General features: G+C 41.7%; 1 protein-coding gene and 1 pseudogene across 7 annotated transcripts in view; one reads left to right on the top strand and one right to left on the bottom strand.

Moving 5' to 3' along the window:
• Nucleotides 1-27731, top strand: part of fam13b (family with sequence similarity 13 member B) — a 207305-nt gene that overhangs the window by 49765 nt on the left and 129809 nt on the right. For 6 of the 7 annotated variants that reach the window (XM_070878278.1, XM_070878276.1, XM_070878277.1 and 3 more), the window contains exons 6-8: nt 9492-9640; nt 18372-18413; nt 23317-23482. In XM_070878278.1, coding sequence (XP_070734379.1) covers nt 9492-9640; nt 18372-18413; nt 23317-23482 — 357 coding nt within the window. The remainder of the gene's footprint in view (nt 1-9491; nt 9641-18371; nt 18414-23316; nt 23483-27731) is intronic. The other variant, XM_070878273.1, reaches the window with a different exon arrangement.
• LOC139263643 (U2 spliceosomal RNA) lies at nt 2601-2825 on the bottom strand (annotated as a pseudogene).

Here is a 27731-nt window from a genome sequence, read left to right as displayed (position 1 = left end):
AACCCACCAGCCTACATGTTCAACGGATCATCCTCTGCCACCTCCAGCGTGACCCCACCACCAAACACATCTTCCCCTCCCCACCCCTTTCAGCTTCTGAAGGGACCGCTCCCTCTGTGACACCCTGGTCCACTTCTCAATCACCCTCTTCCCACGGCACCTTCCCGTGCAAGCGCAGGAGATGCAACACCTGTCCTTTTACCTCCTCCCTTCCCACTGTCCAGGGCCCCAAACACTCCTTCCAGGTGAAAGTGATTTATTTGTTGTAATTTCAATTTAGTATACTGTATTCGCTGCTCACAATGTGGTCTTCTATACATTGGGTGACTGTTTGGCAGAACACCTCCATTCAGTCCGTAAGCGTGACTCCGGTCTTCTGGTCGCTTGTCACTTTAATTCTCTGCTCCACTCCCACTCTGATCTCTCTCTCCTTAGCCTCTTACACTGTTCCAGTGAAGCTCAACGCAAGCTCGAGGAACAGCACCTCGTCTCTCTTTTAGGCACTTTATAGCCTTCTGGACTCGACATCGAGTTCAACAATTTCAAACTATAACCTCTGCCCCTATTTTTATTCTTTCTCTTTCCCACAGCAGCTGTTAATGATTCTGCCATCTCCATTTACACCCTATCTAGACTCCCCTTTTCTTAACTTTTCCCATTTTCATTTCTTTTTGCCTTGCACCATCATCCATTTTGTGTCTCTTCTGCCTTCCATCCAACCCAGACCTTCCCTTTTGTTCTTTCCTCCCCCTCCCCTTTCGCTGCCCCTATACTTGCTTAAAAACCTGTTACATCTCTAACTTTTTCCAAATCTGACGAAGGGTAATCGACCTGAAACGTTAACTCTTTCCACAGATGCTGCCTGACCTGCTAAGTATTTCCAGCATTTTCTGTTTTTATTGCTCCTATAGCTTATCCCGTTCAGCTTTGCAGTCAACTACCTTCAATAGCTTTGTATCATCTGCAAATTTAGCCACTGGGCTTGTGACTCCTAGCTCCAGATAATTTGTGAAGATATTAAACAAAAATCTCATAGATTCCTGTGGGACTCCACTGGTAGCATTGCTCCAAGCCGGTGACAATCCTTGTACTGGTACCAATCTTTCCAGAGGAATTGTATCAAGACCTTACTGAATTCCAAGAATACCACTTTCACTGCCGTACCCATGTCAAGTTCCTTTGTCACACTCTCAGACAAAACCAACAAATTAGGTTGGCAATACCTTCCTTATTGAACCCATATTGGCTATCTTTTATGATTTTATTTCTATCCAGAAGTTTCAGGGTTTTCATAACTTTACTCTACAGTGAACATCAAACTCATTGGTCTGTAGTTTCCTGGGACACTTTTGCTACATTTTTTTTTCAAATTAGGAGTGACCTCTACTTAACCCTATTCCCCAGGCACCTCGCCAGTATTCAGCGATTTCTGGAAAATTTGTGCCAGAGTTCCTGCAATTTCCTTGCTTATGTCCTTTAAGGTTCTTTTGGATGCATTTTATCTGGCCCCTGAGATTTATTCACCTTGTGTTTGCATGGTTGTTCAGCAATTATGCTGGTTGTAATATGAATGTCACAGTTTACCTCCAACACCTTCTAGTTCATTTTCCAGATCAAACAAGTTACCTAAGTTTCCTTGGCAAAAATGGAATTAAAAATCTTCTTTAACACATTTGTAGCATTAGTTGTCATGCCTTCACACAATCACACTTTGTGGTCCCACTCCATTTCTTGTTTTTGTTGATACAAAACAAAAAATATTTTTATTATCCTTCTCTTTTGCCATATTAAAAAATATCTTCTCCACACTGATGCCTTTTTTACAATCCTGACGTGTGTTTTGGCATTGTATCCGTCTTAATTCTGTAGCATTTTCTTGGCCTTAAATGCCTTTATTTCTTCGAGTTGCTTAGTAGTTCCATTCAACCAGGTAATCTACCTTTAAGCTTGGCAGATTTGCTTTGCATGGGTACACATTAGTCCATTGTATTCAGAATTACCTCCTTCAAGGAACTCTGTAGTTCCTCCACTCCCCTCGTCCGATTCAAATCTGCCAGGCGCACTCACTCATCTCGAGCGAATAAATTTGGTCTTCAAAATTTGGCAATTTATTTTGGATTTTTATAATCTTGGTAATGTTAAATGTCATCTCATTATGATCACTGGTACTTGCCTTGCCCATCTTATCACTTTACTTTGTTTTTCTCCCAACATTGGAATTGGACTTAATAAACTTCTGATTTGCATTTTCACTGGTACACTTTAAGGTTTGTTCCAATCTGTACAAGTACTCACCTATACCTACCACAATCACCCTCAGCATTCTATCTATCCAGACTGTCAACAACCCCCCCCCCACCCCCCACCCCCCCTTGTTTAGTTGGAGCCCATGTGGTCTGTATAGTCTTCACCTATTTCAAAATCCTGATTACCTACAACAGAGCCTCAGCCACAGTCATACATTGGTCTGTCTTAATTACCCTGTTTTTTTTTAATGCGTTGCCAATCTTTCCAATTCTTTGTCAAATCACAAACGCCAGAGGTCACCTTGCACACATCAAAGATCACTCTGCGCCAATGCTCTTAGCCAAAAGGCCGAGAGCCACTGCACCGTTCCTGGAAGTACTGCAATACCAGGTTCGTGCCATGGAGGTGGATGGGTCAGGCCCCCCACACACCTCCGTGGAGGTGGATGGGTCAATCCACCCCACCCACCTATTTTAGGAGAACCACCTTCCTGATCCAGGGAGAACCACTTTGGGGTCATGGTTACTCCCCTGTCAGGTCAGTTACGCATGATCTTAGCCAAAAGGCCGAGAAGCGAAGCCCTGGTTTTTTTGGGAAATTCGTAGCCAATCGTTCCAATTCTTTGTCAAATCACAAACGCCAGAGGTCACCTTGCACACATCAAGGATCACTCTGCGCCAATGCTCTTAGCCAAAAGGCCTAGAGCCACTGCACCGTTCCTGGAAGTACTGCAATACCAGGTTCGTGCCATGGAGGTGGATGGGTCAGGTCCCCCACACACCTCCGTGGAGGTGGATGGGTCAAGCCACCCCACCCTGTTGCCTCACTAGCACATAGTACAGGTAGTATTCCTGAAAGTATTGCACTTAAGGTCCTTTCCTTAGGCTTCCTTCCTAATTCCCTAAATTTAGCATGGTCACTTTGATCTGTTGTTTGTTCCCACATGGACGACAACAATTGGTTCCTTATCTCTCGAGTATTCTGACAATCTGGAATGTCATGTTATCAAACCGAGCACCAGGAGGCAACATGCCATTCATTAAATAGTATTGTGTGCAAAGCAGACCCAATCTGTAAACCGAATAATTGAATCCCCCAATTCCACAACTTGTCAGCTGTTTTTTTTTCCCGTTCCTTCCCTAACAGGCTGCTGGATTGCCTCCATGCATGGCACATTCTTACCTGTTCCAGCCATCTCTTGAGTCTCCACATATCTCCTCTCCAGAGGAGAATAACTGTTGTGGAGCACTCTGGATGACTGCTCCTGTCCCACTACCCGACCATGACTTCTGACCCCTTTTTTAATAGAGACCCACCCTCCTCCTCCTAGCTACTGGGCTCTCCTCTGCTATCTGTGGTTTTTCTCTTAATACCTCATCTATAGAAATATTTCCACCCCTGTTATAAAATTGGTTAATGAAAAATATTTAATGTGGACGTGTTTTTAAAAAAAAAAAAATTATGGGGTCTAAGTCTATAGAGATTCTGAGGAAGTATACAATAATTTGAATGTTCTGCATCTTGCCGAATATGTGTCTGATATTTTGATTAGATACTGAAATGTTATTCAGAGACTTAGTATCTTGATGACTGTTATGTATAAAAGTATTCTGAAACTTGGAATGGCAATATAGGTCTTACCACAGTTGCCATGAAATTTTACTTTCATATAGATAACATAAAATGAAATGTTCGCTATTTTTTTTAGGACTCAGTCATTTCTAGGATAGATTGTAAGCTTTACTCTTTGTAGTGGTAAGTTACCAACACTTGTGATGTCACAATAGCAGCAACATGCATGCATAAAGTGACTCAAGACTTCTCATTAGGGAATATTGGAACACCTGAGAAAGACCAGAACAGAAGATTGATAAAATAGCCAAGATATCAAAAATGTCATATTTGTGATTTAGAAAGCTCCAAGCTCATAAAAAAGACTTGCATTAATATAGGATGTCTGAAAGTGTTTTACTGCTTTTGAAGTGTAGTCATTCTTGTAATGTAGGAAACACGGCAGCCAATGTGCACACAGCAAGTTCCCAAAAACAGCAATGTGATAATGACCAGATAATGTTTTTTTGTGATGATTGGGGGATAAATATTGGCCAGGACACCAGGGATAAGTCCCCTGCTGTTCTTCGAAATAATGCCATGGGATCTTTTCTGTCCACCTGAGAGCAGCACTCCCTAAGTAATGCCCTGGAGTGTGGGCCTGGATTTTTATGCTCAAGTCCCTAGAGCGGGGTCTGTGAACCCACAATCTTCTGACTCGGAGGCGAGAGTGCTACCAACCGAACCACAGCTGGCACTGTTTAAGAAATGGAGGGAAAGCAAATAAGGTGCAGAAAGGAAAGTGAGAAGGAAAAACTAAATGTGGCTAAATTTGATCAATGTAGGAAGAAATAGCAATGGCCAAATGGGGGAAAAAACATTAAAGATGCAGGATGAGAAGAATTTTTTTTTTGTTTGCTGCCGAATAAATGGGTATTGGAGTAATGGACCTGATCACTACTCTAACCTGTGCTAATTCTTACAAACTGCAAGCGTTAGCTTCAGGAAGAGAATAAAAGTGTATTGCAGTATTTGAGTTCTAAAATTCAGTTTTTAAGAATAGTACTAATTTGATGTAAAATGTAGTAAAAAATGTATTGCCTTCTATAATATTGGTTTTGGCCTTGTGTGAAAAGATAGTTTTATACAGTTTTGTCTGCTTGCTGGTTAATGCCAATTTTGGCACCAGTGAACTGAACCCCGTGAATGCTTTTAAGTACAGCAGGTCTTGTATTTGCATTCACATAGTTTCGCTTTTCAATTGGAGCATAACCATATAACTCTGCTGCCAGCTTTCTCTAAAAGCACAGGTTGGTTTTAATTTCAGAATATTGACAAAACTTATTTGCTTTGTCCTTTGGTGTCAACCATGGCCCACTGGTAGCAAATTAGCCACTAGCCACATGTGGCTAATTGGAAATCTGGCCATGGCTAATTATATTTCTGATTAGCTAATAAAAATAATAGGCATGTCGTTGGGTATGTAATCTGCATACTCGTATTCACACACTGCATGCAGTTGTACTTTAACCTTTTTGTCTGTTGGTAAAATGGTGAGGTGAAAAGCAGAGTGAGTTTTTTACACATGTGAAGTATGTTTATCTGTGTTGTGTGTGTATGTAGCTGTTTTTATTAAAATTAGTACATGTGGCTAAAACAGTGTTGTCGTAGCCACACCTGACACTTAATTGCAGTACTGAGGGGGTGATGCACTGTCGGAGCTGTTATCTTTTGGATGTGATAAACTGAGGCCACATCTGCCCTCGGGTGGACGTAAAAGATCCAATAGTATTATTTGAAAAAGAACAGGGGAGTTCATTAGGTGTCTTGGCCAACATTTATCCCTCAATCAAAATAAAAATTAACTGTTAGACCTTGCTATGCGCAACATGGTTGCCTCATTTGCCTTCATTACAACAGTGACTGTATTTAAAAAAAAAAATGTTTTTTTTTAAAGTATTTTTTAAAGTACATATAGAAACATAGAAAATAGATGCAGGAGTAGGCCATTCAGCCCTTTGAGCCTGCACCACCATTCAGTAAGATCATGGCTGATCATTCACCTCAGTACCCCGTTCCTGCTTTCTCTCCATACCCCTTGATCCCTTTACCCGTAAGGGCCACATCTAACGCCGCCTTGAATATATCCAACGAACTGGCATCAACAACTCTCTGTGGTAGGGAATTCCACAGGTTAACAACTCTGAGTGAAGAAGTTTCTCCTCATCTCAGTCCTAAATGGCATACCCCTTATCCTTAGACTGTGTCCCCTGGTTCTGGACTTTCCCAACATCGGGAACATTCTTCCTGCATCTAACCTGTCCAGTCCCGTCAGGATTTTATGTTTCTACGAGATCCCCTCTCATCCATCTAAACTCCAGTCGATCCAGTCTCTTCTCATATGCCAGTCCAGCCATCCCGGGAATCAGTCTGGTGAACCTTCGCTGCACTCCCTCAATAGTAAGAAAGTCCTTCCTCTGATTAGGAGACCAAAACTGAACACAATATTCCAGGTGAGGCCTCACCAAGGCCCTGTACAACTGCAGTAAGACCTCCCTGCTCCTATACTCAAAACCCCTAGCTATGAAGGCCAACATACCATTTGCCGCCTTCACCTGCATGCCAACTTTCAATGACTGATGTACCATGACACCCAGGTTTCGTTGCACCTCCCCTTTTCCTAATCTGCCACCATTCAGATAAGATTCTGCCTTCGTGTTTTTGTCCCTAAAGTGAATAACCTCACATTTATCCACATTATACTGCATCTGCCATGCATTCGCCCACTCACCTAACCTGTCTAAGTCACACTGCAGCCTCTTGGCATCCTCCTCACAGCTCACACCGCCACCCAGTTTAGTGTCATCTGCAAACTTGGAGATATTACACTCAATTCCTTCATCTAAATCATTAGTGTAAATTGTAAATAGCTGGGGTCCCAGCACTAAGCCCTGCAGCACCCCACTAGTCACTGCCTGCCATTCTGAAAAGGACCCGTTTATCCCGACTCTCTGCTCCCTGTCTGCCAACCAGTTCTCTATCCACGTCAGTACATTGCCCCCAATACCATGTGCTTTAATTTTGTACACTAATCTCTTGTGTGGGACCTTATCAAAAGCCTTTTGAAAGTCCAAATACACCACATTCACTTGTTCTCCCTTGTCCACTCTACTAGATTACATCCTCAAAAAAATTCCAGAAGAATTCCCTTTCATAAATCCATGTTGACTTGGACCGATCCTGTCACTGCTTTCCAAATGCACTGTTATTTCATCTTTAATCATTGATTCCAACATTTTCCCCACTACTGATGTCAGGCTTACCGGTCTATAATTACCCGTTTTCTCTCCCTCCTTTTTTAAAAAGTGGTGTTACATTAGCTACCCTCCAGTCCATAGGAACTGATCCAGAGTCGATAGACTGTTGGAAAATGATCACCAATGTATCCACTATTTCTAGGGCCACTTCCTTAAGTACTCTGGGATGCAGCCTATCACGCCCCGGAGATTTATCGGCCTTCAATCCCATCAATTTCCCTAACTCAATTTCCTGCCTAATAAGGATATCCTTCAGTTCCTCCTTTTCATTAGACCCTCGGTCCCCTAGTACTTCCTTCATGAAGACAGAACCAAAGTATTTGTTCAACTGGTTCAATTGGTTGTGAAGAATTTGGGACATCGTGCGGTTATAAAAGTCACTATATAAATGCAAGCTTTTTTTCTTCAGAATGGTTGTATTTAAAAATAAGTTGTGAACTAAGTAACTTTTTAAAAATGAAAGAGAAACTTATGCAGCAGCAATATTGCAAGTACTGCTGAAAGTTGTCTGCATGCATTTCCTGTTAACCTTTTCTATTGCCAATTCTTACGACTCCATTTCTAATGAAAACTTTATGTAAACTTGGTATGCTGCTGTTTTATCCTCCCCAGAAGGCACTGGTTCAAGAAGGGATAAATGAGATAATCAGATCAGTTAGTCCACTGTCGGGGGTAGAATTGGTCTTCACTTTGCCTGTTTACTGGGTGGAAAATAGGGGCAACCGGACCAATTTCACGGAGCTAGATCCTGCGCCCCAAGGTCACCTGAAATACATCCGACGCCATACTGGCCGTGGACAATATTCAGGTGTCCTGGGCGGCTTTCTGAAACGGGCATTTGGCCCCTTGAAATGGTTACTGAGGGGTCTATCAGTGAAATTGGATGGCATTGAGCGGAGCAGGCATTGGGCCTGCTCCAATTCAGTCTTTTCGTTCCTAATGCAGCCTCTTCCCATTATGTGGAGCTTCCCTCCCTCCCTCCTCCCTCTGCTTTCTCCCCCCTCCCCTTCACCTTCAAGAACCTACCGAATAGCCACTGCCAGCAAGGCAGGTGGTCCACCTTTGTCCTTGTCATATTGATAAGCTGGCTCTGCATGCGCGATTGATGTCCGCAGCTCAGCGACAATATGCTGATGAGTGTAGGCAGCATGATATCTAAGGCATGGATTACACAGAAGTGAGGGATTTGACATACAGGGAGGAGGAATGTAAAAGACTCGAAGTCATGGATGCATTAGTGGAATGGATAGACAAGTGGCCAATGCAATTTAATGTGGAGAAGTGCAAGGTGATGCATATTTGGAGGAAAAACAAGGAGTTGAGGATACATTCAATGTATAAAAGCTGAAAGATGTGGAGGAGTAGAGATACAAAGTGCGCCATTAAAGCTAACAGCATTTTGACTTTTATAAATAAAGGTCTAGAGTACAAGAGCAAAGGTTCTAAAATTGTTCAAGACAGTTATTGAGCCAGAGCTGAAGTACTGTGTAGTTTTGGACCCCATTCTAGAAAGGGCATTAAGGTAACCGAACATGCACCATAAATTCACCAGGATGATTGCACGTCTGAGAAGCCACAAATATGAGGGACATATTTGAGATATAAGAACTGTTTCTTGGGGTTTCTCAAGGATGTGATCTCCACTCTCTCCTCCTCTCTATCTACATGATGTCCCTCAGCAACATTTGCAAACACAGGGTCAACTTTCATTTGTGTACTGATGCTCCGCTCCACCTCTCCGCTTCTGTTGTTAGCACCGTATGGCATATTTTTATTATATTATCAGTCTACAAATGTTATTGTAATAAAATTTAGTAGGGGTGGAGAGGCTATGCTGAACCCCACTCGGAATTTACCACCTCTCTCTTGTTCTTTTAATACTTGTATCAGTTTTGCATGTACTTATTTTTTCCTTCCAATACTGTGGTTATTCCTGTAGTGTTTTTTTTTTTTACAAACCATGTGTAACTACAGTACTAGATCCATATATCATAGGCTTATAATTGGCATCGTTCTTGAGTTGTCAGCTTTTTGACCTCTATATAGTTTTTCCGAAGTGGTTTGTTTTCTTGGTTGACATGTATGAGACTTTAATGTGAGGTCATTCCATGATCTGCCTGGGGTCTCAAACATCAAGCCTACTGTTCATTTAACGTTTTATTGTTTTCAATTATCAAACTAGTTGTAAAATAGTTTTGTGTTATCTGTTTTCTTCCGTTGAAGGTTGTGGGAGATCTCTGGACAGGCAGGATATTTTTGGTAACCGTATCAATTTTTCGTTTCAGCAAAAGAACAGGTTCTGGATGTCACTGTTGTATGTTTTATATAGGCTTTGTTTTGCCCATGATACTAATGTTGAAATGCTTCTGATTTCAGGTTACTGAATCATGTGAAGAAGGCGATAAAATAGAACAAACTGATGTACTTCCTGAAGAATCTGAGAGGATGTTGTTGATGATGAATACTGAGCACTTGATGATAACTAAGAATATAACTGAACCTGAGAATATTGTTTTGTCAGCAAGGTAATATATTAACTGTTTATCATTTGAATATACAGATTGACAACATGTTTTGTGCTTTTCATCGCCTCCGTTTTAGAATTGGCATACTTATTTCTCTTAACATCGAGAATTTTAAGTACAGTATGTGCATCTGAAATGGCACAAATCAAAATGTCTTTCAAATTCTCAAATTTTTATACTGCTCAAGATACAGTATCTTTAATCTATTCATGTGGTTTACATATTAGTTACATTTTTAAAATGTATAATATGCTATCTCTGTACTTGGTAATTAGGCCAGGACATTTTGCTTATAAAATATTTGGTATATTTTCGGTGTTTGCTTCTGTAAAGACTGAAGTATAGGTTCCGGGAAATGTATTAATATAGCTTAATAAGCATGATATGAACTCAGTCAATATTTCTTTCAGGTATTTTTACAAATGTTTTGCAAGGATTTCACACAATGGCTGTAGATTAGAGGGTTATTTGATTAGACACATTATTGATACCAATTCAAGGTGAAACTGTGATTCCTGAATATAGTCAGTGTTACTAAGATGTATCTTACTTCAGTTTCCATAATGAACATTACCATGTTTATCAGCATTATGTACAGATTATTCATTCAGTTGTAAAACCCTTCTAAGTAACTAATGTTTATTGATGACCCAAGTATTTGCCCTTCATTTCACAGAATGGAATACCACTAGAAACATTTAAAGGTGGTAAATGTGGGTGTGTTATGGGGTGAGAAGAATGTACCCAGCAACATCTGGGTATTAGTGAAGTTTGAAGCTTGGACATTTTCCAGTCGGTTTTCAGGATATGGAAGCTGATCAACATTGGTCCCTATAGAGCTGCTTGCTGATTAAGGGTGGGAATAGGAGTAGGTGGAGCTACAGCTGGTAGCAGAGCAGCTTCTGGATGAAATTTGGAGACCTTTTAAATAATCTTGTCTCCTTTTGTAAAGAGCTTTTCCTAATTAAGTACTAAAAGTTATTTAGTATCATTAACGTTTTATCACTTTCAATTATCAAACTAGTTGTAGAATAGTTTTGTGCATCTGTTTTTTTCCGTTGAAGGTTGTGGGAGATCTCTGGACAGCCAGGATATTTTTGGTAACCGTATCAATGACAATACGCATCATCTTGCACTTCTCCACATTAACTTGCATTGGCCACTTGTCTAGCCATTTCACTAATGTCCATGACTTCTTGAGTCTTTTACATTCCTCCTCCCTCTGCCAAATCCCTCACTTCTGTGTAATCCACTACCTTTGATATCATGCTGCCTACACTCATCAGCATATTGTCGCTGATGTCTATGCTAGCATAAGAGTCTGGCATAGAAATTACACCGACATTAAATCTAGTTTCTTTATTTCCTAAAATAATGATTATCTGGTTTGCTTCAAGATTTAATTGTGTTGGAACTTTTGGGAACAAAATGTTTCAACTATGCTGCAATCCTAGAGTGTAGGTACTTGAGTCCCTCATTCACTATTGATTGGAGGGAAAAGGGAAAGTAGTTCTCAACTGAAATACTGATATTCCAACTTTTCAACTAGACTCTCTAGTTCTAAAGTAAAACACATAATCTGTTTTAGTATGTTTCTATTTTAGTTAACGTGCAAACTATTGTCTCCAGCTCTTAAAGTTGCTTTATTCAAAGGAGTGATTGAACTTTAATTCTGTTGCGATCGTTTAGATGTAGCATATTTCAAAGAACTTCAACTTTGGAAGAATTTTCTTCTGAAATTGATAATCCTCCAAATCTAAAGTTCTTCTACGGATTGTAGTGCTGTTTAACTGGAAGTTAGTAGTGTTAGATAAATTAGAAGTTTTGCATGTTACATGGTTTAAATAGGTTTCTTACAAAAGATTTGCTGTTTAAAGTTAAGCATGTTAAGTAACTAAATATATTTAAACAATGCAACTTGGAAAAACTCTAGAATAAGAGCAGGTTTATGTTTTTTTTTTTCTTCAAGCTGATTTAATAATACCCTCACACTTTTATTTCCCCACTCTCAATTTTGCCCTTGCGTGACAATCTTTAGGCAGAAACTAATCATCATTTTGCTTTGACTGTTGGCCATTCTTTCTCTGCAATGGACTGATGGATTAAAATAGATCAAAGGCTCACATTAGAAGAAAAATTGTCGTTTTATAAAAAAGACGTCTTTTAAACAGTCATTTTTGTGATCCTGAAAGTCCTCTTGACATGCTTCAAATTCTTCAAATGTGTTTTCCTTTCACAGGGATCATCCTTGAGATATTACTATCTTATAATGTGAAACTGAAATATTTTTATTTACTCATTGACTGGTTGTAGACAAGGCTGGCATTTATTGCCCATCTCTAATTGCCCTTGGTGGTGGTGAACTGTCTTCTTGAACAGCTGCAGTCCATGTGACGAAGGTACTCCCACAGTGCTGACTTTGTTGTAGTGGTTTGTTGCAACTGACTGGCTTGCTAGGCCATTTCAGAGTCAACCACATTGCTGTGGATCTGGAGTCACATATAGGACAAACCAGGTAAGGATGGCAGATTTCCTTCCCTAAAGGACATTCGTGAACCAGTTTGGTTTTTCCAACATCCCGGTAGTTTTATGATCAGCGTTACTGATGCTAGCTTTTTAATTCCAGATTTATTTAATTAACTGAATTTAAATTCCCTCAGCTGCCGTCGTGCAATTTGAATTCTTCTCTCCGGATTAGTCCAGACCTCTGGATTACTAGTCCTGTAACATAACCACAATGCTATCGTACCCATGTTAATTAGATTTTTACGCAACGTTTTTAATTGCTTTGGAACCCTTGATATTGGAGGATCTCCCTCAAAGCTTCTCCAGTTAAAGCTGCAGATGTCTCCCAAAGGGATCTTCAATTAATTCCTTGGTTAGAAGGAAATCTGCCACAATGAGTTGTGTCTAAAGCTCTTGCAGAAGTGATAATGAAGCAGTCCATGTCTGTATGCAACCAGACCTGGACGACATTCAGGCTTGGGCTGATCACCTTGGGCAGTCCCTCAGAGTCGAGGATGACTTCTTGGGCTGATGTGTGGCGCGAACGTTATTTGCCACTTAAGTGCCAGGCAATGACTATCTCCAACAAATGAGTCTAACCATTGCCCCTTGACATTGAACAGCATTACCATCGCAGAATACTCCTCCATGAACATCCTGGGGGTGGCCATTGACCTGAAACTTAACTGGACCAGCCACATAACTACTGTGGCAACAAGAGCAGGTCAGAGGCTAGGTGTTCTGTGGCGAGTGTCTCACCTCCTGACTCCCCAAAGCTTTTCCACCATCTACAAGTCAGGAGTGTGATGGGATACTCTCCACTTGCCTGGATGAGTACAGCTCCAACAACACTCAAGAAGCTCGACACCATCCAGGACAAAATAGCTCACTTGATTGACACCCCATCCACCACCTTAAACATTTGCTGGCATACCGTGGCTGTAATGTGTATCCTCTACAAGATGTGCTGCAGCAACTCGCAAAGGCTTCTTTGGCAGCACTTCCCAAACCCGCGACCTCTACCACGTGGAAGGACAAGGGCAGCAAGCGCATGGGAACACCACCCCCTCCAAATCACACACCATCCTGACTTGGAAGTGTATCGCCATTCCTTCTTCGTCGCTGGGTCAAAATTCTGGAACTCCCTCCCGAACAGCATTGTGGGAGGACCTTCACCACACGGACTACAGCTGTTCAAGAAGGCGGCTCACCATCACTTTCTCCAGGGCAATTAGGGATGGGTAATAAATGCTGGCCTTGCCAGTGACACCCACATCCCATGAACGAAAATAAAAAAACATAATAAATAGGAGCAAGAATCGAGCTTGCTCCACCATTCAGTAAGATCATGGCTGAATTCAACTCCGTTTTCCCGCACTATCCCCATATCCCTTGATTCCCTTAATATCCAAAAATCTATTGATCTCCGTGTTGCATATATTCAATGACTGAGCAACCACAGCTCTTTGGGGTAGAGAATTCCAAAGATTCACAATCCTTTGAGTCAAGAAATCTCTCTTCATCTCAGTCCTAAATGGCCGACCCCTTACTTTGAGACTGTGACTTATAATTCGAGACTCCCCATCCAGGGGCAAATATCCTCCCAGCATCTACCTTGTCTTGAAGTTGTAACTAGCAGCTTTCTTTGGGGCTGGCATTGAATGCCTTTGCTTCGCCGCTGATCGCAAATTCCGGGCCAGTGTATTTGTTCTCCAAGAGGATATACTGTCGCCCAAAAACAAACTTGTCAGCATTCTGGGTCTTCCAGATAGAAAAGACTTACATGGGATGACCTATCCAGGGCAGTGTCTGATCAGTAGTCACTTGAATGACTGGTCATCTGTATTTTACCTGCTTCCAGTGGCCTTGTTACAAGGGGTGTAAATCCAAAGTTCATAGCCAGATGAGACTTGGCCACTACCAGAATTTTTGAGTTCATTAAAGCAGTCAATGTGTTTTTGACACATTTGTTTTTAAAATGGCAATATTTACAGATTGCACAAGTTGTGACTATGTCGGCATGAAAAAAATAAATGTATTTTTTTCCTTCTGCAAATGAGGGAGAGTTTTCCAGACACATTTTCCATGGTGGTGACCTTTTAAATATGTCTGTATCCTTAAATACTGTGGAATTATGGCTGATTTAATAATTTTCTAGTATGCTCCTTCAATTTGCATATTAAGGCATAATGTGGGAAGATCCTGTACATTATTAGTAAACTCTTGTTTGTATTTATGACTTACTTTAACAGTAATTTTTAACTTTCTGGCTGTCACTTAGAACATATAAAAAACATTTAAATGCAGTAAACTCTTAACAATTTGGAACCTTTTTAAATAAGACCTTGGCTCAGTGGTAGCACTCTCACCACTGAATCAGGAGGTTGTGGATTCGAGCCCCATTTCAGAGACTTGAGCACATAATCTAGGCTTGTACTTCAGTGCAGTATTGAGAGAGTTAGGGAGTGCAGGAACATCGGATGAGACTTTAAAACAAAGTCCTGTCTGCCCCCTTAGGTAGACGTAAAAGATCCTATAGCACTATTCAAAATTGAATAGGGAGATTCTACTGGTCAACATTTATTCCTCAACTGACACCTAAAACAGATCATCTGGTTACTTGTTTCATTGCGGTTGCTGGGAACTTGCTGCCTTCATATTGGCTGCTGTGTTTCATGGAAACAAAGAAACACAGAAAATAGGTGCAGGAGTAGGCCATTCAGCCCTTCGAGCCTGCACCACCATTTAATAAGATCATGGCTGATCATTCCCTCAATATTTCCTGCTTTCTCTCCATACCCCATAATCCCCTTAGCTGTAAGGGCCATATCTAATTCCCTCTTGAATATATTCAATGAACTGGCATCAACAACTCTCTGCGGCAGGGAATTCCACAGGTTAACAACTCTGAGTGAAGAAGTTTCTCCTCATCTCAGTCCTAAATGGCCTACCACTTATCTTAAGACGGTGTCCCCTGGTTCTGGACTTCTCCTACATCAGGAACATTCTACCCACATCTAACCTGTCTCATCCCGTCAGAATCTTATATGTTTCTGAGATCCCCTCTCATCCTTCTCAACTCCAGTGTATAAAGGCCCAGTCGATCCAGTCTCTCCTCATACGTCAGTCCTGCTATCCCGGGAATCAGTCTGGTGAATCTTCGCTGCACTCCCTCAATAGCAAGAACGTCCTTCCTCAGATTAGGAGACCATAACTGAACACAATATTCCAGGTGAGGCCTCACCAAGGTCCTGTACAACTGCAGTAAGACCTCCCTGTTCCTATATTCGAATCCCCTCGCTATGAAGGCCACATAAAATTTGCCTCCTTCACCGCCTGCTGTACCTGTATGCCAACTTTCAATGACTGATGAACCATGACACCCAAGTCTCGTTGCACCTCCCCTTTTCCTAATCTGCTGCCATTCAGATAATCTGTCTTCGTGTTTTTGCCCCCAAAGTGGATAACCTCACATTTATCCATATTATACTGCATCTGCCAAGCATTTTCCCACTCACCTAACCTGTCCAAGTCACCCTGCAGCCTCCTAGTGTCCCCCTCACAGCTCACACTGCTACCCAGTTTAGTGTCATCTGCAAACTTGGAGATATTACACTCAATTCCTTCATCCAAATCATTTGATGTATATTGTAACGAGCTGGAGTCCCAGCACTGAGCCCTGTGGCACTCCACTAGTCACTGCCTGCAATTCTGAAAAGGACCCGTTTATCCTGACTCTTTGCTTCCTGTCTGTCAAAGAGCTCCCTATCCACGTCAGTATATTACCCCCAATACCCTGTGCTTTGATTTTGCACACCAATCTCTTGTGTGGGACCTTGTCAAAAGCCTTTTGAAACTCCAAATACACCACATCCACTCGTTCTCCCTTGTCCACTCTGCTCGTTACATCCTCAAAAAATTCCAGAAGATTTGTCCAGCATGATTTCCCCTTCATAAATCCATGCTGACTTGGACCGATCCTCTCACTGCTTTCCAAATGCGCTGCTGTTTCATCTTCAATTGATTCCAACATTTTCCCCACTAATGTCAGGCTAGCCAGTCGGTAATTATCCGCTTTCTCTTTTCCCTCCCTTTTTTAAAAAGTGGTGTTACATTAGCTACCCTCCAGTCCATAGGAACTGATCCAGAGTCGATAGACTGTTGGAAAATGATCACCAATGTATCCACTATTTTTAGCGTCACTTCCTTAAGTACTCTGGGATGCAGACTATCAGGCCCCGGGGATTTATCGGCCTTCAATCCCATCAATTTCCTGAACACAATTTCCCACCTGATAAGGATATCCTTCAGTTCCTCCTTCTCACTAGACCCTCGGTCCCCTAGTACTTCCGGAAGGTTATTTGTGTCGTCTTTCGTGAAGACAGGACCAAAGTATTTGTTCAATTGGTCTGCCATTTCTTTGTTCCCCATTATAAATTCACCTGAATCAGACTGCAGGCGACCTACGTTTGTCTTCACTAATCTTTTTTCTCTTCACATATCTATAGAAGCTTTTACAGTCAGTTTTTATGCTCCCGGCAAGCTTCTTCTCGAACTCTATTTTCCCCCTCTTAATTAAACCCTTTGTATCCTCCTCTGCTGAGTTCTAAATTTCTCCCAGTCCTCTGGTTTGTTGCCTTTTCTGGCCAAGTTATATGCCTCTTGGATTTAACACTATTCTTAATTTCCCTTGTTAGCCACGGTTGAGCCACCTTTCCAGTTTTATTTTTACTCCAGACAGGGATGTACAATTGCTGAAGTTCATCCATGTGATCTTTAAATGTTTGCCATTGCCTATCCACCGTCAACCCTTTAAGTATCATTTGCCAGTCTATTCTAGCCAATTCACGCCTCAAACCATTTGAAGTTACCTTTCCTTAAGTTCAGGACCCTAGTCTCTCAATTAACTGTGTCACTCGCCATCTTAATAAAGAATTCTACCATATTATGGTCACTCTTCCCCAAGGGGCCTCGCACAACAAGATTGCTAATTAGTCCTTTCTCATTACACATCACCCAGTCTAGGATGGCCAGCTCCCTAGTTGGTTCCTCGACATATTGGTCTAGAAAACCATCCCTAATCCACTCCAGGAAATCCTCCTCCACCGCATTGCTACCAGTTTGGCTAGCCCGATCAATATGTAGATTAAAGTCACCCATGATAACTGCTGTACCTTTTATTGCATGCATCTCTCATTTCTTGTTTGATGCTATCCCCAACCTCACTACTACTGTTTGGTGGTCTCATAGCGTTTTCTGCCCCTTGGTATTCCGTAGCTCCACCCATACCGATTCTTTTATATCCAAGCTAATGTCCTTTCTTACTATTGCATTAATTTCCTCTTTAACCAGCAACGCTACCCCACCTCCTTTTCCTTTCTGTCTATCCTACCTGGATGTTGAGTTCCCAGCCTTGGTCACCCTGGAGCCATGTCTCCGTGATGCCAATTACATCATACCTGTTAACTGCTATCTGTGCAGTTAATTCGTCCACTTATTCCGAATACTCCTTGCATTGAGGCACAGAGCCTTCAGGCTTGTCTTTCTAACACACTTTGCCCTCTTAGAATTTTGGTGTAATGTGGTCCTTTTTGCTTTTAGCCTTGAGTTTCTCTGCCTTCCATTTTTACTTTTCATCTTTCTATCTTTTGCATCTGCCCCCATTCTACTTCCCTCTGTCTCCCTGCATAGGTTCCCATCCCCCTGCTATATTTAGTTTAACTCCTCCCCAACAGCACTAGCAAACACTCCCCCTTGGACATTGGTTACGGACCTGCCCATGTGCAGACTGTCCGGTTTGTACTGGTCCACCTCCCCCAGGACCGGTTCCAATGTCCAAGGAATTTGAATCCCTCCCTTCTGCACCACTCCAAGCCAAGCTACATTATAACCCAACACTTCAAAAAAAAAAACTTCCTTGGCTCTAAAAGACTTTGGGATGTCCTGAGGCTATATAAATGCAAGTTTGTTCATTTGTTTTGTTGTTCCAAAATAACCTTGTTATTACATATTGCTTAATAACTGTTCTGATGCCAATTGGTATCTAATTTTATGATTGTTTTTGGTCTCCTATTATAGGATTAAATCTTTATGTTCTGTTAGAATAGGATGTAATTTGTCTTCATAAATTGCAACTCATGTGTTACCAGCACTCTTGCACTGTTTCCAGACTATCCTTTGTAAAAGTGCAATTGAGACTAAATGTACATGTATTTTTCTGTTGCAGTGCTCATGGCTCCCCTATCAACCAAGTGACTTTATCTGCAGAGTACGTACTGATCATTTTCATCACACTTTAACTATTTGGACTTATGTAGTTAGTTGCATGTAATTTAAGCATCCACAATTGTAGCAAGAATGATTTTTCTTGTCTTTTTTTTCTTCTCCTTCCTTGAAACATACATAGAAAAATAGAAAATAGGTGCCGGAGTAGGCCATTCGGCTCTTTGAGCCTGCACCACCATTCAATATGATCATGCAACTTCAGTACCCCATTCCTGCCTTCTCTCCATACCCCTTGATCCCTTTAGCCATAAGGGCTACATCTAACTCCCTTTTTGAATAGATCTAATGAACTGGCCTTAACAACTTTGTGGTAGAGAATTCCACAGGTTCACAATTCTGAGTGAAGAAGTTTCTCCTCATCTTGGTCCTAAATGGCTTATCCCTTATCCTTAGTCTGTGACCCCTGGTTCTGGACTTCCCCCAAAATCGGGAACATTCTTCCTGCATCTAACCTGTCCAATCCAGCCAGAATTTTATATGTTTCTATGAGATCTCCTCATTCTTCTAAATTCCAGTGAATATAAGGAATATAAGCCTAGTCGATCTAGTCTTTCTTCATAAGTCAGTCCTTCCATCCCGGAAATCAGTCTGGTGAACGTTCGCTGCACACTCTCAATAGCAAGAACGTCCTTCCTCAGATTAGGAGACCAAAACTGTACACAATATTCAAGGTGTGGCCCCACCAAGACCCTGTACAACTGCAGTAAGACCTCCCTGCTCCTATACTCAAATCCTCTTGCTATGAAAGCCAACATGCCATTTGCTGCCTTCACTGCCTGCTGTAGCTGCATGCCAACTTTCAAATGACTGATGTACCATGACACCCAGGTCTCTTTGCACCTCCCCTTTTCCTAATCTGTCACCATTCAGATAATAATCTGCCTTCCTGTTTTTGTCACCAAAGTGGATACCCTCACATTTATCTATATTACACTGACATGCATTTGCCCACTCACCTAACCTGTCCAAGTCACCCTGCAGCCTCTTAGCATCCTCCTCACAGCTCTCACTACCACCCAGCTTAGTGACATCTGCAAACTTGAAGATATTACATTAAATTCCTTCATCTAAATCATTAATGTATACTGTAAATAGCTGGGGTCCCAGCACTGAACCTTGTGGTACCCCACTAGTCACTGCTTGCCATTCTGAAAAGGACCGGTTTATTCCTACTCTTTGCTTCCTGTCAGCCAACCAGTTCTCTATCCACGTCAATACATTACCCCCAATACCATGTGCTTTAATTTTGCACACTAATCTCTTGTGTGGGACCTTGTCAAAAGCCTTTTGAAAGTCCAAATACACCACATCCACTGGTTCTCCCTTGTCCACTCTACTAGTTACTTCCTCAAAAAAAATTCCAGAAGATTTGTCAAGCATGATTTCCCTTTCATCGATCCATGCTGACTTGGACCGATTCTGTCGCTGCTTTCCAAATGTGCTGCTATTACATCTGTAATAATTGATTCCAACATTTTCCCCACTACCGATGTCAGGCTATCCAGTCTTTAATTCCCTGTTTTTTCTCTCCCTCCTTTTTTAAAAAAGTGGGCTTACATTAGGTACCCTCCAATCCATAGGAACTGATCGAGAGTCTATAGAATGTTGGAAAATGACCGCCAATGCATCCACTATTTCTAAGACTGTATCCCAGAGAACTTAAGAAAGCGGCCCATCAGGCCCTGGGGATTTATCGGCCTTCAATCCCATCAATTTCCCTAACTAATTTTCTGACTAATAAGGATTTCCTTCAGTTCCTCCTTCTCGCTAGACCCTCGGTCCCCTAGTATTTCCGTAAGGTTATTTGTGTCTTCCTTAGTGAAGACAGAACCGAAGTATTTGTTCAATTGGTCTGCCATTTCTTTGTTCCCCATCATAAATTCACCTGATTCTGACTGCAAGGGACCTATATTTGTCTTCACTAATCTTTTTCTCTTCACATATCTGTAGAAGTTTTTGCAGTCAGTTTTTATGTTCCCAGCAAGCTTTCTCTCATACTCTATTTTCCCCCTCCTAATTAAACCCTTTGTCCTCCTTTGCTGAATTCTAAATTTCTCCCAGTCCTCAGGTTTGCTGCTTTTTCTGGCCAATTTTATCTGCCTCTTCCTTGGATTTAACACTATCCCTAATTTTTCCCTTGTTAGCCACGGTTGAGTAACTTTCCCCGTTTTATTTTTTATACCAGACAGGGATGTACATTTGTTGAAGTTCATCCATGTGATCTTTATATGTCTGCCATTGCCTATCCACCGTCAACCCTTTAAGTATCATTCACCAGTTTATCCTAGCCAATTCATGCCTCATATATACCTTTCTTTAAGTTCGGGACCCTAGTCTCTGAATTAACTGTGTCACTCTCCATCTTAATAAAGAATTCTACCATGTTCTGGTCACTCTTCCCCAAGGGGCCTCTCATGACAAGATTGCTCATTAATCCCCTCTCATTACACAATACCCAGCCTAGGATGGCCAGCTCTCCAGTTGGTTCCTCAACATATTGATCTAGAAAGCCATCCCTAATACACTCCAGGAAATCCTCCTCCACTGTATTGTTACCAGTTTGGTTAGCCCAATCTGTATGCAGATTAAACACACCCATGATAACTGCTGTACCTTTATTGCACACATCGCTCATTTCCTGTTTGATGCCATCCCAACCTCACTACTACTGTGATGGTCTGTACATAACTCCCGCTCGCTTTTTCTGCCCTTTGGTTTCCGCAGCTTTACTCGTACAGATTCCACATCATCCAAGCTTAATGTCCTTCCTTACTATTGTGTTAATCTCCTCTTTAACCAGCAACGCTACCCTGCCTCCCTTTCCTTTGATCAGGATCAAAATCGGCTGATATTCCCCCTCCCTAATCCAGGAATGTTGGCGCCAATTTAAATGTTCCCATTGCCACCCTAATTGAAATCAGCATGTGCAGTGATTAAACCTGTGAATATTCTGATTGGTATAATTCAGCTGCTCACACAGTTTACTTGCTGAGCCATTTGTCAGGAGGAATATTCTATGACTATCATTTGTTCATCTTTAATTTGAAATGCCTTCCAAGAAAAATAATTGTTTTACGACTTTGTATTTCTGCAATTTTGTTTCGTCAAGGAGCAGGTGTTTTTTTTAATAAAAGGCAGTGTGCTTAACCAGATTTATATTGTACTAAGATGTACAAGCTGGAAAGACCAGTTAGTGAAAAACTCAAAAGTCTGACACAATTGCTATGATTCAATAACCTGTGTTACAAATTGATGTTCTTGCATTGGTTTGGTTCCCCTATGAACCAAAAATCTTGTCAGCTTTTAGGTATCTTTAAACTTTAAAAAAAAATCTATGCGTACAATATTTCGTAGAAGTGACTTGCTATTTTATTTTGTCAGTACAGGTGTAACATTTCTTGACAGTACAGTTTTCAGAAATTATTTATTCTATATTTTTAATGTTTTTCCCTTCTTCTTTTCCCCTTGGTGATTTCTGTGCTTGTGACCAAGCTTTTACTTGTCTTTGGTTCCAAACCCTGAAATATGGCTATCCTGTTGGTCACCTTGGAGATGGGGCTGACTGAGGAAGTGGGAGTTTACTCTTGATTTTGAAGTTGCTAAATTAGAATGATCTGATTGATATAAAATATTTGATTTGAATATTTTTCAGTGCTAAATTACCATTTTGTGTTCATGCTGCTTAATTTGATTTATTGCATAATTGAATTTTTGTTGCACAAATTATCTAAATTATTGTAGATTATATTACAATTCAGATCAATAGGTCAGTTTTCTCCATTTGAAAAATACCTAAAATATTGCTAAAGCATAAAATATTTTTGTGTTTTAATATTTTGCAGCAACTTTTATTTATATAGTGCCATTAACATAGAAAGCTATCTCGAGGTACTTCAGAGGCATAAGTAATAAGGAGGCCCAGCCTTTGTAGTTAAATATCTATATCTGTTCACTAAACAAAAGCTCGATAACTTTCAAGCTTTATCCCTTTCAAAATAAATTTAAAACCTGATTTCCAAAGCTGTTTTCAATACCTGTTGATCTTCTGTGGCATTGCTGAGAAATTAAAATAAGCATTTAATACTTTCTTTTCCTCTAACCGACTCTGCAGGAGTTCCACTGGTAAACCTTTGTTTTCCACACACTTCTTTTTCTCCATTGACCTTTTTCCACCCTTGTTTCCCCTATAGTTTTCCCCCTCTTGCTTCTGTCTTTGCTGTCTTTCCCCATCACTTTTCTACATTACAACAGTGACTACACTCCAAAATTACTTCGTTGGCTGTAAAGCGCTTTGAGACGTCCGATGGTCGAGAAAGACGCTATATAAATGCAAGTCTTTCTTTTTCTCGCCTTCCCCCTCATTCTCTCCCTCTTTCTCCCTTGCTGTCCCCGCTGTCGAGAGTGTGTAATTTAACTTAACATCACAATTTCACTCTTTGATTTGTATAGTGGTAAATGGTGTCTTTTTTTTCTACTTCAGCTTTTAAATGAAACTATTTGATTTTTGCAGAGCAACATTTATGAGCAATAATAGAAAATATTAAATGTTTAGTGATGTATTCATCAACAAATCCTGTGAGGTTTCGTTAGTCAGTCTAGGAATATAACACAATTCTTGGCTTTCTGCCATTTCTCACCCTAATAATACAATTCTCGCTGTTTTTGATCTTGTCTCACCGTTTGCAGGAAACAGGAATAAAAATCAAATTAAAATGTCTTAGTCATTACACTGGTGTAATAGTATTAAGATCTCCAACATTGTAGTGGTACTTTGCAGTTTGTGAAAAGAAATTGAGTGCCTAATTTTAAAAATGTTCCCAGAAATATTTGTGTATTTTCTCTGAACTGGATTGCAGTTTCTCTGATTTTCTTTTTTCAAATTCTAGAGGAGATCTCACTGAAGAGAATAGTCACAACACTGAAGTTAGTAAAACAGCCCTTTCAGAAACTTTGCAGCATGCAGATAGTTTGGAAGATGATGATCAGCAGCTTTCACTGCATAATTGTACCTTTGAAGTCCTGGAAACTCATTTGCACCAGGATGTTGAAAATGTAAGTAAAACAATATTTATCTGTGATGAAATGAGTATAAAGGATCTGACGTTTGAGATCACATTAAATACCCTATTCATATTGTCAAGACCCCAGAAACAGCAGCTCAGTATAACAAAGATGTCTGCAGAGGAAGAGATGAACCGTAGATGATTATTGTCTCTGGAGGCAAAATGCTGCTAGCCCCAAAGGCTCTTATTTCATTCCGGCTATGGGCAAACTGAGAGCTCAGGCCCAGAATGAATATGTCTACTTTGCTGACTTGTGTAAACTTTATTCTAACATGTGGGAGGGTTAATACACAGAATGCAACTCTTACTTTTGTGGTTTTGGATGTAGTATAGTATTAGGCAGTCCCTCGTATCGAGGATGACCCGCTTCCACACTAAAAAAGGATGAGTTCACGGGTGTTTCAATGAGGAATCTGACATTCTAGGTCCTGAACTACATATTGAAGGGTGGAAGGTGCCTGTGCGTTGATTCTTTTAATGTGGGGTGGCCGTTGCACACCAGCCACCACACGGACTTGACAAGAGCTAGGTCTTGATCCATTGGCAGGGTTAACCAAGATGACTGGAGACCAAGCTCTGCTGCACTGATCTATCCATAGATCGCAGTGTGGGCTGGCCCATGTTGCCCCGAATCCTCGCCTCTCCTGGGCCCCGATCTCTCTCCGCTCCTCCACCCCTCCGCCCCGACCAAAAATGGAAGAGTCAGTAACAGGCCATCAATTAGTCGTCTCTTATCTTCGAGATATCAAATAACGACACACTGTTATTTGAAATATCAAAATATTAAATTCCAGTCTAGTTGAAGGGTTAATAACATCAGCAGAAACAAACGGCAACTAATAATCGCTCCTGTGAAAGCGTCTTGGGACATTTTACTATGTTAAAGCAGCTGTATAAATGCAACTTGTTGAACTCTACTTTCCTCTGATTCTGGCTTCCTTTCCATTGGCAGCCATGACTTCAGCTGTCTGGGCCTCATGCTCTAGAATTCCCTCCCTAAAACCGTCCATCATTCCATCCCCCTCCTCCTCTAAGACCCTTCTTAAATGCGATCTCTTTTTAAGAAGCTTTTGGTCACCCCTTCTTCTTTGGCTCAGTCCTTTTCTTTGATTACACCTCTGCGAAGTACTTTGCTTTTCTACATTAAAATGATTCATACAAAATTATTCAACAGCTTAAAGGGTTAAACTGAGGACAGGCCGTATAAACCTGGTTTGTATTCCCCCAAGCCTAGAAGATTCAGGGGTGATCTAATCAAGATGCTCAGAATGACGAAAGGACCCGATCGGGTAGATGCAGAGAACCTATTCTTCTTAGGCAGTCCACCAGAGTCCAGGATGACTTGCTTCCACACTAAAATGAGTTCTAAAGTGATGGATGAGACCAATGTGGGATCTACAGTCTCTGTCACAGGTGGAGCAGACGGTGGTTGGAGAGATGGGTGGGTGGGGTGCTTGATTTGTCGTAGGCTCCGCTTTTTGTGCTTCGCTTCCCAGCGAAGTGTTCGGTGCCTTCTCAGATGCTCCTCCTGCACTTTGGCCAGGGATTCCTAAGAGTCGTTGGGAATGTTGCACTTTTCACGGAGGCTTTGAGGGAGTCCTTGAAGTATTTTCACTGCTCTCCTGGGGCTCGCCTGCTTTGACTTAGTTCGGAGTAGAGTGCTTGTTTCGGGAGTCTAGCATCGGGCATGCGGACAACGTGGCCCGTCCACTGGTGCTGATCGAGCGTGGTCAATGCCTTGATATTGGCGATATTGGCCTGAGAGAGAACACTGACATTGGTGTGTCTGTCCTGCCAATGAAGGATTTTTTTGTGGAGGCAGCGTTGGTGGTACTTCTCCAGTGCTTTAAGGTGCCTACTGTATATGGTCAATGTCTCCGAAGCATATCGAAGGGCGGCTATCACTACTGCTCTGTAGACCATGAGCTTGGTGTCAGGTTTGAGATCCTGGTCTTCAAACACTCTTCCTCAGGTGGCCGAAGGCTGCACTGGCACACTTTGTCATTGATGTCTGCTCTTGCTGCTGATGGGCTCCCAAGGTATGGGATGTAGTCCACATTGTCCAAAGTCTCATCATGGATCTTGATGACTGGGGAGCAGAACTGTGGGCGGGGGCAGGCTGGTAGAGGACCTTTGTCTTACTGATGTTTAATGTGAGGCCCAGACTCTCGTATGCTTCAGCGAGGGTGTCAACGATTGTTTGGAGTTTGGACTCTGTGCACAAATGCAAGCGTCATCTGCATATTGTAATTCAATGATAGAGGTTGGAGCAACCTTGGCTCTGGACTGGAGGCATCGGAGGTTGCACAATTTCCCGCTTGTCTTGTGGATTAACTCCACTCCAGCGGGGAGATTGTTGAGGGTAAGATGGAGCATTGCAGCGAGGCTGCAATTTTATTTACTTTGGTGGGGGAATCCAGAACAAGGGGACATAATCTCAAAATATGACCAGGCCATTCAGGAAGCACTTCTTCACACACAGCGCAGTAGAAATCTGGAACTCCCTCACCCCCCCCCCCCCCCCGCTCCCCCAAAAGGCCGTGGATGCTGGGACAATTGAAGCCTTCAAGACCGAGATTTTTGTTAGGTAAGGGCATCAGAACAAAGGCAGGAAAATGGAGCTGAGGTACACATCATGCCATGATCTAACTGAATGGCAGAGCAGGCTCGAGGGGCTGAATGAATTTAAAAAAAAAATTCCCATGAATGAATGAAAAGGGGGAAAAGTTGTAAGTGTTGCTACATCAACCTGCAGTATAAACTGGGTAAGTTCACTCATACCAGGAATCGGGTTATGTTATGAATTTCCTTCAATTGGTGCAGCTCTGTAATATGTAATATCAATGAAATATAATTGAATTTTATACTTGATTTTGAAAGACACAGAAAATGAAGCAAAATTCTTCAGTTTGGTTGAAGAATTAACTTTTATTGTAGCATGTATTCACTGGAGTTCAGAAGATTGAGAGGGGACCTCATAGAAACGTTTAAAATTCTGACGGGTTTAGACAGGTTAGATGCAGGAAGAATGTTCCCAATGTTGGGGAAGTCCAGAACCAGGGGTCACAGTCTGAGGATAAGGGGTAAGCCATTTAGGACCGAGATGAGGAGAAACTTCTTCACCCAGAGAGTGGTGAAGCTGTGGAATTCTCTACCACAGAAAGTAGTTGAGGCCAATTCACTAAATATATTCAAAAGGGAGTTAGATGAAGTCCTTACTACTCGGGGGATCAAGGGGTATGGCGAGAAAGCAGGAATGGGGTACTGAAGTTTCATGTTCAGCCATGAACTCATTGAATGGCGGTGCAGGCTAGAAGGGCTGAATGGCCTGCTCCTGCACCTATTTTCTATGTTTCTATATTTCTCTAAGATTTAAGGACGCATTTATTTGTACTGCCAAAAAGGCTGCTATGCTCCACCCTTTGTTTCTGATTGGTCCCCTTGGAGGATAAGCCACACCCTGAAGTTTCACAGCAATGTGTAACTGGAACCGCCCATCCCAAGGTCTCACTGACTTTGCAAATTGTAACTCGATCCACTTTGACTTCCAGAAGTGACAGAGGTCAGAGCTCCCCAGAAGACCGCAAGGGCCAGCCAAAGTGTCTTACCCCAGTCGAAATGCATGCCTTCCCCAGCCAAAGTACATCCCTCCCCAGTTTCTCTTCTCTCTTCTCCCTCTTCCCCCTTCCAAGTTTCTCCACCTCTTCCTTCCTCTTCTCTTCCCCTCCTCCCCACCCCCCCCCCACAGTTCCTCTTTCCTACCCCCCCCCTCGCTTTCTCTCTCTCTCGCGCTCTCTCTCACGCTCTCTCTCTCTCTCTCTTCGCCCCCCCCCCCCCACCACCGCTCTCCCCCCCCCCCCCCCCCCCCCCGCCCGCTTCCCAGTAGAAAGGAAAAGTTTGTCCATTCTGCAACAGTGCTTGAGGACTATGACCAATTGAGCACAGGGCTAATTTGGTTGAACACTTAAAATGAATACAGTTGAAAATTAGATATCTTATGATGAAATATTCTTAGTGCAGAATGTGCTTTATTACTATGCACTTAAAAGTACCATCAGTTTTTAGATTAAATTGAGTCATGGGGCTGTGGCCGTTGCTTGGACTAAAAGGAATTGAGTTTTAGCATGCTATTTTAATAAAGTGAAGCAATATTTAATTAAATTTATGATCCAAATGAAAAAAAATAAGGGTGTTTTAAAAATAGTCTAATGCAACAGCTATATAGTGTAACGTAGTTA

This window comes from Pristiophorus japonicus, chromosome 4 (genome assembly GCF_044704955.1).
Source record: "Pristiophorus japonicus isolate sPriJap1 chromosome 4, sPriJap1.hap1, whole genome shotgun sequence".
Taxonomy (NCBI): domain Eukaryota; kingdom Metazoa; phylum Chordata; class Chondrichthyes; family Pristiophoridae; genus Pristiophorus; species Pristiophorus japonicus.
The sequence above is the reverse complement of the archived record's forward strand: the minus strand, read 5'-3'. Positions and strand labels throughout refer to the sequence as shown.